The sequence below is a fragment of the Rhinoderma darwinii genome, chromosome 1, assembly GCF_050947455.1.
Source record: "Rhinoderma darwinii isolate aRhiDar2 chromosome 1, aRhiDar2.hap1, whole genome shotgun sequence".
NCBI lineage: Eukaryota > Metazoa > Chordata > Amphibia > Anura > Rhinodermatidae > Rhinoderma > Rhinoderma darwinii.
The window spans coordinates 662,700,265-662,714,316 of NC_134687.1; the positions used below are offsets into that span (position 1 = coordinate 662,700,265).

The 14,052-nt window shown below is 43.4% G+C and overlaps 1 protein-coding gene across 1 annotated transcript in view; it reads right to left on the reverse strand.

Moving 5' to 3' along the window:
• Window positions 1–273: 273 nt before the first annotated feature.
• Window positions 274–14,052, reverse strand: part of LOC142664536 (uncharacterized) — a 39,283-nt gene continuing 25,504 nt past the window's right edge. The window contains exon 4 of the mRNA XM_075843698.1: window positions 274–3,825. Coding sequence (XP_075699813.1) covers window positions 2,012–3,825 — 1,814 coding nt within the window. The 3' untranslated portion in view covers window positions 274–2,011. The remainder of the gene's footprint in view (window positions 3,826–14,052) is intronic.

Below are 14,052 nucleotides of genomic sequence, written 5' to 3' on the forward strand. Positions count from 1 at the left end.
GATTCCAAATATCCAAGATGAAGTCCACACAGAATGTACTTATTTAACCCCTTTAATGACCAGCCTATTTTAGACCTTAATGACCAAGCTATTTTTTACGTTTTTCCATCGTCGCATTCCAAGAACAATAATTTTTTTTTTTTGCGTGGACATAGCAGTATAAGGTCTTGTTTTTTGCTGGACAAATTTTATTTTTTATTTTTTAATAGCACCATTTTGAGGTACATATTATTTCTTGATTAACTTTTCTTGGGGGGGGGGGGGGGGAAATAGGAAAAAAATCAGACATTTCACCACTCTTTTTCGCGTCCTGAATCTATGCCGTTTTACCGTGTGGTATAAATAACACAATAACTTTATTCAGCGGGTTGTTACGATTGCAACGATATCAAATTTGTATCGTTTTTTTGTATGTTTTACTATTTTTATACAGCAAAAACGCTTTTCTTCCATATTTAAAGAGCTATAACATTTTTTATTGTTCCGCTGATGCAGATGTATGAGGGCTTTTTTTTTTTTGCGGAAAGACTTGTAGTTTTTATTGGTAACATTTTGGAGTAGATGCGACTTTTTATCAAATTTTTTTAATATCAGGATTCACAGAAAACAGCAATTTTTCCGTAATTTTTTATTAATTTTTTACGGTGTTCACCGTGCGGGTTAAGTAATGTAATAGCTTTATGGACGGGGTCGTTATGGACGCGGTGATATCAAATGTGTGTAACTTTTTTAATAGTAAAGCAGTTTGTAAGGGGAAAAAGCGGGTTTTTCATTTTTTTTTTTAATTGACTTTATTAAACTTTTTTTTACTAGTCCCACTAGGGGACTTTAATATGCGATCCTCCGATCGCTATTGTAATACACTTCAATACTTTTGTATTGCAGTGTATTACTGCCTGGCCGTTTAAAACGGTCAGGCATCTGCTAGGACATGCCTCCGGCATGACCTAGCAGGCATTCGCTACAGGCAGACCTGGGGGCCTTTATTAGGCCCCCGGAGACACAGGACCTCGGCGATCTTATCGCCAGGTGTCAGTGGGATGAGAGGGAGCTCCCTCCTTCTCTCCAAAAATTACTCTCAAGATGCGGTGCACGCTATTGAGCACCGCATCTGAAGGGTTAACGGGCGAGATCGATACTTATATTGATCTCACCTGTTAAAATAGGGACGCCCCCAGCCCTCAGCTACGCCTGGCAGGTGAGAGCAGGGAGATTTGACAGCTCCCTGCTCTGTTTAATTTATTCTGATGCAGCGCCGTAAAAAGGCTTATGCATGAGAATAAAGCCCTTTAGTGGCCGCCGTGAAAAAGGCGTATTGGCGGTCACTAACGGGTTAAACATCAGTTAATCACTTTCACGTACACTTAATTATAAGAACGCAGTAACAGATGATTTTGGTTTCCTTAGACTTAATTCTTCTTTTTCTTATCTAGTGAAATAATGAGAAGCAGATCAGCTAGGGCAATCCTACCCCTGACGAATAGGTCCGTTCAGTCCCTGAAATGCGTTGGAGCTTTATTGTCCATGCTGATACCCCAGGCTACTATCTCTTACATTACAGTTTAGTTTTTGAGCACTAACTACACCAGTCAGGGTGCCACTATAGTACAGGCAATCCTCCATTACTTTAATAAAATGTAGACACAATAAAGAACCAGGATGTGGTGCCAACTCCTGAGCATGAGAATAGCCCAACCAATCCTCAACAACCATCTGCCCAAGTGGCGAGTTTTCTGGTATCTTAGCGGAGTATCTTCCCTATCTCTACATTTTAGACGTACTAGCTTGCTTACCTACTGCATGAAATACTTAGTGAGTAAAGTTGTGTGGACTGTAGGACTTTGATAAGGTGAATTATCCCTTTATCCTGGTCCATGGTGTATCACTGTCCCCTGGATGAGCAATCCCTAGAATCTTATTTCTCACATTCTAAACAAGAATATGGCTTCATGTAAATTCTCTAAGTTTAAAAAACGTATTTCCTTGTAAAATATATTCCACATATAGAGCATCAAAACAGCTTCTCCCCTGTGTGACTTCTCTGATGATCCTTAAGTTTGCATTTAGTAATAAAACATTTCCCACATTCTGAACATGAATATGGCTTCTCTCCTGTGTGAATTCTCAAATGTGTAACAAGACTTGCTTTATCTGTAAAACATTTCCCACATTCTGAACATGAATACGGCTTCTCTCCTGTGTGACTTCTCTCATGTATAACAAGACGTGATTTATCTGTAAAACATTTCCCACATTCTGAACATGAATATGGCTTCTCTCCTGTGTGACTTCTCTCATGTCTAACAAGATGTGATCTATATGTAAAACATTTCCCACATTCAGAACATGAATATGGCTTCTCTCCTGTGTGAATTCTCTCATGTGTAACAAGACTTGCTTTATCTCTAAAACATTTCCCACATTCTGAACATGAATACGGCTTCTCTCCTGTGTGACTTCTCTCATGTACAACAAGACGTGATTTATATGTAAAATATTTCCCACATTCTGGACATGAATATGGCTTCTCTCCTGTGTGACTTCTCTCATGTCTAACAAGATGTGATCTATATGTAAAACATTTCCCACATTCAGAACATGAATATGGCTTCTCTCCTGTGTGAATTCTCTCATGTGTAACAAGACTTGCTTTATCTGTAAAACATTTCCCACATTCTGAACATGAATACGGCTTCTCTCCTGTGTGACTTCTCTCATGTACAACAAGACGTGATTTATATGTAAAATATTTCCCACATTCTGGACATGAATATGGCTTCTCTCCTGTGTGACTTCTCTCATGTACAACAAGACGTGATTTATATGTAAAATATTTCCCACATTCTGGACATGAATATGGCTTCTCTCCTGTGTGAATTCTCTCATGTACAACAAGTCTTACTTTATCTGTAAAACATTTCCCACATTCTGGACACGAATACAGCTTCTCTCCTGTGTGAATTCTCTCATGTACAGCAAGATTTGATTTACGTGTAAAACATTTCCCACATTCTGAACATGAATATGACTTTTCTCCAGTGTGAGTTCTCTCATGTATAACAAGATCTGATTTATGTGCAAAACATTTCCCACATTCTGAACATGAATACAGCTTCTCTCCTGTGTGCCTACTCTCATGTACAGCAAGATGTGATTTTTGTGTAAAACCTCTCCCACATTCTGAACATGAATACGGCTTCTCTCCTGTGTGACTTCTCTCATGTACAGCAAGATGTGATTTAGCTTTAAAGGATTTCCTACATTCTGAACATGAATACGGTTTCTCTCCTGTGTGACTTCTCTCATGTACAGCAAGATGTGATTTCGATTTAAAGGATTTCCTACATTCTGAACATGAATACGGTTTCTTCCCGGTGTGACTTCTCTCATGTAAAGCAAGATGTGATTTATCTGTAAAACTTTTCCCACATTCTGAACATGAATACAGGTTCTCCCCTGTGTGACTTCTCTGATGTACAGCAAGATGTGATTTATGTGTAAAACATTCCCCACATTCTGAACATGAATATGGCTTCTCCCCTGTGAGAATTCTCTGTGTTAAAAGACCTGAGATTTTTGTGCATTGTTGACCACATTGAAACCTTTTACCGCCTTTCTGAGCTGTACTTGTGGTAGCAATCTGTGATTGGTCAGGAGAAGGTTCCTCATGATTAGGGGAAATATATGATAGATCTGTACTGTGAAGTCCTGGATTTACATTAAGGGTAATGAGGTTTTCTCCTGAAGACTGCTGCATATCTTTATCTTCTACTTTATGATTTATCGATAGCATGAAGTTTCCCTCAGTCTTCTTACTGGAGTTTTCTGTTAGGATTAGGATGAATATAATTAGCTTTTTTTAACCCACAAAGCAGACAAAATTTATAACATTCATTTCAGACAAACACAAATGCAGTTTTGACGGAGTTTTTTTATTTTTATTTCTTAAATTAAAGCCAGAAGTGGATCAAGCAGGAAGGAGAAGTATACGTAATTGGTTTTGATTCTACTCCTGGCTTTGGCTTAAAGAAAAAACTTTGATTACAAAATAAAATATATAGATGGACTTCCGATGGCGGGACATCCAGGATGGCCGCGTTTCAACTTGGCTCCTGCTCCACGCTGCAGCTCCTAGTCTCTGGACCAAGCATCATAGGCTTTTGAGACCTGAGACACGACTACACCCCGGAGACAGCCTTACTCTGCTGCGGGAGCTCATTATCTATTGCCGAATTCGGCCCAACAGGTGAGTGTGAGATCGCTCTTAGAGGCGGCGGTGCCATTACCCGCCAGGCCGCGGGATCTAGGGCCTAATTCCCTGACACGCTACAAGAGAGGTGACACAAACGACCACCGGAGAAAGGGCGGAAAGAGATGAGGGTCCCTTCCAGCACGGCTCCCTTCAGTGTAGTGGGATGATTTGCAGTGCTTGACCGCTGACGACTTCTCACACATTCCCGCAAGACCGACCGGGACACCTCACTGGTATCGGACACTACATCACCGCCTGGATACAGAGAAGTTCTCTGCACTGCTACCCTACTTGCCTCACTGCATGACAACATATCGATGTGGTTTGCTTATCTATGTGACTTGAGGAGAATAACGTTCCTTAAAAACTACTGTTCCCTGCGTGTGAACTGGAAACTTTTAGATATGAAATACAACTTACTGCAGAAACTGCACAGTGTCTGACGCCATGTAGTGGCTGATTTGTAGATTTCTCTACATCCCTGTAACTTTGAATCTCTTGACGCTGAAGTGCACTATACTCTTATGTGCGGACTGACATCCATTGACGGTTTATACTGAGAATACTTTTATATGCACAGGATACTCTACTATCTCTGGTAATCACTACCGACTGGATCATCACATTCACTTTTACGACACAGATATTGGGAAAACTGCCCTCCTCTGTTACATCTTCTAACTAGATGACCGCAACTAGAGGGCGCCTATTCTTCAAATGAGGCAATAGAAATAGGTACATGGGGACTGTGCTCTTTATGTAACCTATTTTGCATTTATAACTCTGCCTCTCCCTTGCATTTGAAACGGTCCGCTGGGACCTTGCTATGGACAGAAATCTTACTACAAAATCGTCTGGCAGACAGCTGCGAGCTGACTAAAGATCAGGGACAGAAAAATGCATATACAAAAGCTGCAGGCCAAATACAAGGCCACTTCCAAAACATCCAATACTAAAAGTAAAGTTTCACCTGATGAGGTATCCAATACGGCTGATCTTTTTTCAGGAGATGACATCACTCCTCCAAACCGCTCTCCTAGTTCTAGTCCTCTGGGACTTTTTAATAGGGATGATCTTCAAGCAGTCTTGGTGGCTGACAAAGTATCACAACTATTGATCCCATTGTTTGACAAACGTCTCGAAGTGCTCCATACCTCAATAAATTCCACGCTATCTCAAATTACTAACAATGCGCATAGAATAGTGGAATTGGAAACTCGGGTGCAAGGGATGGAACAAACTATTGCCCACCTTGAAACCACTCTACAACACAGCCAAACATTGGAGGTGGCACTCCGAGACCAGGTGGAAGACATGGAAAACCAACATCGTCGAAACAATCTGCGCTTTGTTGGCATCCCAGAGGGTGTAGGAGGGGAACATCTTTTCGACTGACTAAGGAACTGCCAGCGGCTCTGAAATTGGAGACACTGAGTGACCCTCTAACAATTGAAAGAGCGTTTGGAATTGGCCCTCTGGATGCCAACAGGGGAAACGGAAATAGCAGACCACGTTAGGTTATTGCAAAAATATCTAAATTTATGGGTAAAAGAGAGAATTCTGAGGGCATATAGACAGCAAAGGGAGTTGCGGATTCAGGGTAACCGAATCTTAAGTTTCCAAGATTTTTCAGCCGCAGTATCGCAAAAGAGGAAGACTTTTGTACCCATCTGTAAAGTGCTAGCAGAGAACACGAAATTTCAACTACTATACCCGGCCAAGCTGAGAATAAAAGATGGAACAAGATCACTAACCTTTGACAATCCTTTGGATGCCAGGCGACACCTTCACATGGAAGATGGCTGAGAATATCAAATCATAATTAGGGGAGAGATAGTCCCCACTTTAGCACATTCCTTTAAAAACTTGTTGAATTGCAGATGTACTATGTACTAAACTATATATGAGATTGGATCATATTAAATGCTAGAGCTCAGTACAAATCGTACGGTGCCAACCAGTAAGTGTAAACTATTATAATGCGAAAAGGGGAAAGGGACAAAGGGAACTGGGAAAGGGGCAAGGAGAAAGGGAAATTGAGGGGAAACCACTGGTAAACTGGCACTCGGCTCAGCGATGTATAAAAATATCAAAAATGTATTATCAGTAAGTTAAGAAACAGAGGGTAGCGATAAGTGCGACCCTGTATCAATTTAAACAATCAAACACAAAATACATACAATAGACAAACAAAAATAGACACCACAGGCCCGGCCGGGTCACTAGTACACATGAATTATCAATAATAATCAAGGATTATAACATCAAGTTCAAGATCAAGTGTTGCAGTATGGTAAGCTAGTAATAGACCCGTTCAGTAATGGGCAGTGTGCAGATCATGCGTTTAATAGACCCGTTTAGTAATGGGCAATGTGCAGATCATGCGTTTAGCGATTGTAATTAAAGGGAATGTGTTGCCAGAAAAACATGTTTTTTTTAAAAAAAAGAAACATTTAGTGTGTGGGTGATTAAACATTGTTCAAATTTTTTTTTTTTTTTGGCACGAGCCAGGAAATATTATAAATTATTTCTAATTTATAATACTACCCATTTTTGGTCACTAGATGGGGCTGTTTCTAAATTGCAGCATTGCAACATTGGGTTAAAAGCCCTCGCTCTAGTGAGCTCTCAGCATCCCCCCCTCCTTTATCCTGGCTAGTGCCGGGATAAACGAGGGGTTTGAAAGGTTTAACCTCCTACACTGTGTGTCGCCATTTTTTGAGGTAACCCACAGTGTAGTAGGTTTACATACAGTAGTAAACACACACAAACACTAACATACATTGAAATCTCTTACCTGCTCCTGCCGCCGCGGCTCCCTCTGGCCCGTCCGCTCCGTTTGCTGCCGCTGTTCCATGTGCACAAGTCCGGAAGCCGCGACCGGAAGTAGTAATATTACTGTCCGGCCGCGACTTCCGGTCCACAGGAAAATGGCGCCGGACGGCACCAATTTTGAATAGGTCTGTGTGGGAGCGGCGCATGCGCAGTTCCCACACAGACGCCGTACACGGCAGTCAATGGGACGGGAGCCGTTCGCAGTCCCTATGGGACTGTGGCTGCCGTATTCCATGTCTGTGTGTGTCGTTAATCGGCACACACAGAAATGGAACAAAAAATGGCAGCCCCCATAGGGAAGAAAAAGTGTAAAAATAAGAAACAGTAAAACACAAACACACAAATGAATATAAACGTTTTTATTACAGCACTAACATCTTTAACATATAAAAAAATTATTTGCGATGACACTGTTCCTTTAATGTGTGGAACATATTCAATGTGTCAGGTGTGGATACAAAAATGGGTGTAACTTGATGCACTACATGAGTGCATCCACATATATAACCTATGGATCCCACTGTAAGGATACAATGAAAGGGATGTAAACAATATGTGTAACCTATAGAACTCGCTGTAGGAAATTACAATGAAAAATTGCAATAAATTGCATCAACATAGCATGCAGATTTTAGCCAACAAGATTTGTTCAACAGCCCATGTCAAATAATATACTTATCGCCAATAGTTATGGCTTCTGAAGTGGAGGTTGAGATGTTGTCATTAAATTCCATATGTGCTGTGGATCTGTCAGATTGCAAGCTTTGGTGCTTTTCCAGAGATCATGTTGTGGCCGGCATCCAGGCCAGAAATACGCAGGAGCCCAAAAGGCAATAGTGGTTTTTGAAAAGAAACAGTTATTGTTCAAATGAAGAGAGTTCCTTGATGAACCATATATCATATGGGTTAATAGGCAAGTAAACTAGGACGAAACGTATGTATATTAACCACGTCTCTCTGGTCATCAAGCTCTTGAGTCATCAGGCCCTCATCGGCATGAAGGTTATACGTTTAAAACGTGTATGCAGCAAGCGGTTCCACAGGTGAGTCCACAGATCAATCCACACAATGCTCGGCATTTGACGTCACAGAAAGAGGTGCGTACGCTGACGCGTTACGTCACCACTTGACTTTCCCAGAGCTCTGAGGAAGTTACGTGGTGACGAAACGTGTCACCACATGAGCACTGTGTGGATTGATCTGTGGACTTTAAGGAACAACTGGGTTCCTGCGATCCTTGGAGGATCACAAACTTAAACTCACGGGAATACAGATGCCATTCTGCGGTACACAACAAATTTTCATATTGATTATTTTTTTATATCCACTACACTCTTTACACACCATCTCGTATCCCGAATTAACCCAATAACAATTTCGGATCATGCACCTATACATATGTCTTTTCGGATAGCTATACCTCAACAGAGAACTATGTTCTGAAGGTTTGCATCGTACCTGGTAGATTCAGAGGACTTTAAATACTATTTAAAGATACAATGGACTAACTACCTGGATGATAATATGGAACACCTAGAAGATGCACCTTTGCTCTGGGCAACGGCAAAAGTCGTAATCCGAGGTCACATAATTGGCTACATAGCACATAGGAAAAAATACAACGGGAACAATTCAACAAACTACATACATCTTTGCGGTCAGCCCAATCAATATATGCTCAGGACCCAACCCCTCAAGCTCAACAAATATAACAGCTAAACATCTTCTAGAAACTTTTGGACAAGTGAACCCACAATGGCAGGTCAAACACACACAGAATAGATTCTATAGATGGGGAAATAAGGCAGGATCTTTACTAGCCACTATGGCAAAGTGAATTAAACCATACAAACCCATCCAGACACTGCGTAATCCTCAAACAGAGAGCTTAACCTGTAATCCGGACAAAATAGGGAAAATCTTCCAGGACTACTTTCAAGATTTATATCGAGCTGCCCCAGCGGACCCTTTAAAAATTTGATCTTTCCTTCACACTTTACAGGTGCCCACCCAGAGGAACAGCAAAATATGTTCGATTCTGTTATACAAAAGGAGGAAGTTTGTGATGTAATTAAAGCATCTGTAAATGGTAAAACACCAGGGTCGGATGGATTCTCGGCTGAATTTTATAAAATGCTGTCTCCAGAAATAATTCCAACTTTAACTAACCTATATAATTCCGCTTATACACAGACAGTTCTGTCAGACTACTTTACGGACTCCAGAATTATTCTCTTGCCAAAACTAAACAAAGATCCGATTGACCCACAGTCTTATAGACCCATATCACTGCCGAACAGCGATTATAAATTCTTATCTAAAATTCTAGCCAAAAGATTACAGCTCATTGTACCACAAATACTTAGTCCAACACAGACAAGCTTCAGTTAGGGAAGGCAGTGCATAAAGAATATTCATGCGGCAGTAGCGGCCACAGTGATAGCTCAAAATCAACATAGCCAGGTAACTATGCTCATGAGTCTAGACTCGGAGAAAGCGTTTGATAAGGTGGAATGGCCTTTCTTGACTGAGGCCCTAACACAGCGCAAATTCGGTGCTACTTTTATGAACTACATAGCGCTCCTACAAACTGACACTAGGACTACAAATCACGGTTAACGGACATAACACACCTCATGTAGATATGTTTAGAGGGGCATGACTAGGATGCCCACTTTCTCCCCTACTTTTTAATTTGTCGATAGATCCTTTATTACATCATTTACAGATCTCCCCAGCATTTCAGGGCATAAAAAAAAAGACGAGGTAGAACTCAAATTAGCAGCGTTTGCGGATGACATACTCCTGATTTCCAATCCCAAACAAGCCATACCTCATATATTGAGGGACCTGTCCACCATTTGAAGCCTTTCGGGCTACACTCTCAACATTGATAAAACTGAGGCACTTTTGCTTAGGGGACTGTCACGACCTTTATGGTCATCTGCATATCCGTTTAGGTGGCAAGCTTTCTCGCTGAAATCTCCGTCCATACATACAAACTTTGGAGGGGACTCTGAAGATATGGGGATCTCTGGCCCTTTCATAACTGGAAAGAGCATACTTATTAAAAATGACCGAATTACCCAGACTTTTATATCTATTTCATACGTTCCCAATTTATCCCACGCCAGGGGGACAAAAAAAAGTCTAAATTTCTTATACCGTAATTTTATTGGGGGGGGGGGGGGGAGAGGCCAAGGATAGCGTACAAACTGTTACAACAACCTAAACTCAACAGAGGGATAGCTTTCACTAATATCAGAATATATAATCTGGCATCCTTACTTCGGGTGATAAGGGATTGGATAAATAACAAATCACATTTTTCAGACTCCAAGTTAGAACAAGACCTCCTCCCATATTGTGCACTACCCACCATGCTTCATTTACAGCATCAAATGCTGCCGGAAGGAGTGAAAGATAATCCTCTCTTGCTTTCTACATGGAAAGGGTGGAACAAAATCAGATGCATATTGGAAGTTTCCCCTTTGATCTCACCTTATCTAACCTTAGTCAAGAATCCCAACTTCCAGGATGATGGGTCTCATGCAATATTTCGACACTGGTAAAGGGCGGGTATCAAAAACATATATTTCTTACTTCATGTTGCTGAAAAGAGGATGTATACAAGAATAGAGCTTCTGCGGAAATATCCAGATATCTTATTCCCACAATTCATGTATTTTCAGGCGAAAAATTATATTAACACTTTATTACATAAACTAACCGATAGAGATTGGAACCCCACTATTCATGCGAAATTCAATAAACTCACAACTGTTAAGGGGGCGATATCACGAAACTATCAAGCTCTACACATACTAATAAATTATGCAGAGGCGGCAGTTTCTCTTTCCAAGTGGGTACTGGATTATTCAACTCTTACTTATGGAAATGTTCTGTTGGCAAAAGAACAAGCTCATAAATATTTACCGTCTGCTAGGTATTTGGAAATGAGAATGAAGATATGTCACAGAGCGTATCTCACTCCCACAATGGGTTATTTGATGGGCATATATAATAGTCCTGTTTTAAATGTAGTGGGACTGATGCAAATCTGTACCACTGCTTGTGGCCATGCCCTGTAATGAAATCATTTGGGGATAGACTAAAAACTTTTACTTTAACACACCGGACTAACTTCGTTCCTAATGATGCCTTGTGGCCTATTTTTGGATGCTTGGACAAAGGAAGTTATAACTATACACTGGGAGCAGGTAAATTATTGCACATGATAGCTGTAATGGCAGGAAGGAGGTGATGGAAGTGAGCCCTAATCTACCCACCGCTCTGTCCCTACCTACTTGCAACGACCCGCCCTAGGCGACGGGGTACAACTGGGCGGCGGTCCCTACGCTGTCTAAGTGCACGGGAGAACAAACAGGGAACACGCAAGGGAAGGGGCAGTAGCCACGGAACGCTGCGAGGAAACGCAGCGGTGAATGAGAATGCAGGACCAGGATGAAGAGTATACCAAAGTGGGCGCGGAGAAGGAAGCAAGCCAGGGACAAAGCAAAGCAGGGTAAGCGGAACTGCAGCAAGGCAGAAGCACGGCAGGAGCAGGCTGGAGCAAGCAGCAGTGAGGCCAGGAATCCAGAAGAATTACAAGCACTGAGGAAGAGAACAGGGCAGGTAATAAAGGACAGGGGGCGGAGCTAACTCCGACTGACCAGGCCACGATAGGCTCTCCCACTCCTGAGCCTGCCACCCTGGTTGGTGGGAGATGGTGTCAGTCGAACAGGTCTGGCCTCAGGTGTGGATTGATTAATCCCAGGAGTATACCTAGACGTAGTAGCTGGCAGATCCCTAACAGTACTCCCCCTTTTATGAGGGGCCACCGGACCCTTACTAAGAGGACCCGGTTTAGTAGGGAAGCGAAGGTGGAACCTCCTGATCAATACCCCAGCGTGAACATCACGGGCAGGTACCCAAGTCCTCTCCTCTGGCCCGTATCCTCTCCAATGGACCAGGTACTGGAGGGAGCCCTGGACCATCCTACTGTCCATAATCTTGGCCACCTCGAATTCCACCCCCTCAGGGATGAGAATGGGAACAGGAGGTATCCTCGAGGGGGACCAGGACGGGGAGCAGCGTTTAAGGAGGGAGGCATGGAAGACGTCATGTATGCGAAAGGATGGGGGCAGCTCCAGACGGAAGGATACAGGGCTGAGGACTTCAATGATCTTATAAGGTCCAATAAATCGGGGGGCAAACTTCCTGGACGGGACCTTAAGGCGCAAGTTCCTGGACGACAACCAGACCAATTCCCCGACGACAAAGCGGGGGTTAGCAGAACGTCTACTATCCGCCTGAATCTTTTGTGTGCTCTGGGACGCCTCTAGGTTCTTCTGAACCTGGGCCCAGACAGTGCACAGTTCCCGATGAAAATCCTCTACCTCAGGATTATCGGAACACCCAGGGGAGACGGAGGAGAACCTTGGGTTAAACCCGAAATTACAGAAAAACGGGGAGACCCCTGACGAGTTACTGACCCGGTTATTCAGGGAAAATTCAGCAAGGGGAAGGAATGAGACCCAATCATATTGACAGTCAGAGATGAAACACCTTAAATATTGTTCCAGGGACTGGTTAGTCCTTTCCGTTTGGCCATTAGTTTCGGGATGGAAGGCGGAGGAGAAGGACAGATCAATCTCCAACTTCTTACAAAAGGCTCTCCAAAATAAGGAAACAAACTGTACCCCTCTGTCAGAAACGATATTGACTGGGGCCCCATGGAGATGCAGGATGTGTTTCACAAACAAGGAAGCTAACGTCTTGGCGTTAGGTAGCTTCTTAAAGGGGCACAAAGTGACACATCTTACTGAAGCGGTCGACTACCACCCACACCACCGACTTGCCCTGAGATGGAGGCAAATCGGTGATAAAATCCATGGAGATATGGGTCCAAGGTCTCTGGGGGATGGGCAAGGGACGTAGTAGGCCCGCAGGTCGGGACCTAGGGGTTTTTGACCTAGCGCAAACCTCACAAGCGGTGACGTAAGCCCTAACGTCTTTAGGCAACCCAGGCCACCAATAGTTTCTGGTAATGAGGTGTTTGGTGCCCAAGATGCCAGGATGACCAGATAGAGCGGAGTCATGGTTCTCCCTAAGTACCCTCAGCCGGTATTGCAGGGGAACAAACAGTTTGTCCCCAGGGACGTTCCCGGGAGCTGCACCCTGATGAGCCGCGATATCAGAAGCTAAATCAGAATCCGTGGCAGAAACGATTATACCGGGGGGTAAAATACAAGCCGGATCCTTCTCAGAAGGAGGATTGGCCATGAAACTACGTGACAGAGCATCAGCCTTAATATTCTTGGACCCAGCCCTATAGGTAACCAAGAAATTAAATCTGGTAAAGAATAGTGCCCACCGAGCTTGTCTAGGATTAAGCCTCCGGGCCGATTCTAGGAAAACCAGATTCTTGTGATCCGTAAGGACCGTTACCTGGTGTCTGGCCCCCTCCAGGAAGTGCCGCCACTCCTCAAAAGCCCATTTAATGGCTAGAAGTTCGCGGTTGCCAATATCATAGTTACTCTCCGTGGGCGAAAACTTCCTAGAGAAGTAAGCACAGGGGCGGAGATGGGTGAGGGAGCTGGTACCCTGGGACAAGACGGCCCCCACTCCCACCTCGGATGCGTCAACCTCCACAATAAATGGCTCCTCTTGGTTGGGCTGAATCAGCACGGGGGCCGAGATAAAGCACTTCTTGAGGGTCTCAAAGGCCTGGACGGCCTCAAGGGGCCAATGGAGGACATCAGCACCCTTGCGAGTAAGGTCCGTAAGAGGCTTAGCGACGACCCGCCCTAGGCGACGGGGTACAACTGGGCGGCGGTCCCTACGCTGTCTAAGTGCACGGGAGAACAAACAGGGAACACGCAAGGGAAGGGGCAGTAGCCACGGAACGCCGCGAAGAAACGCCGCGGTGAATGAGAATGCAGGACCAGGATGAAGAGAGTATA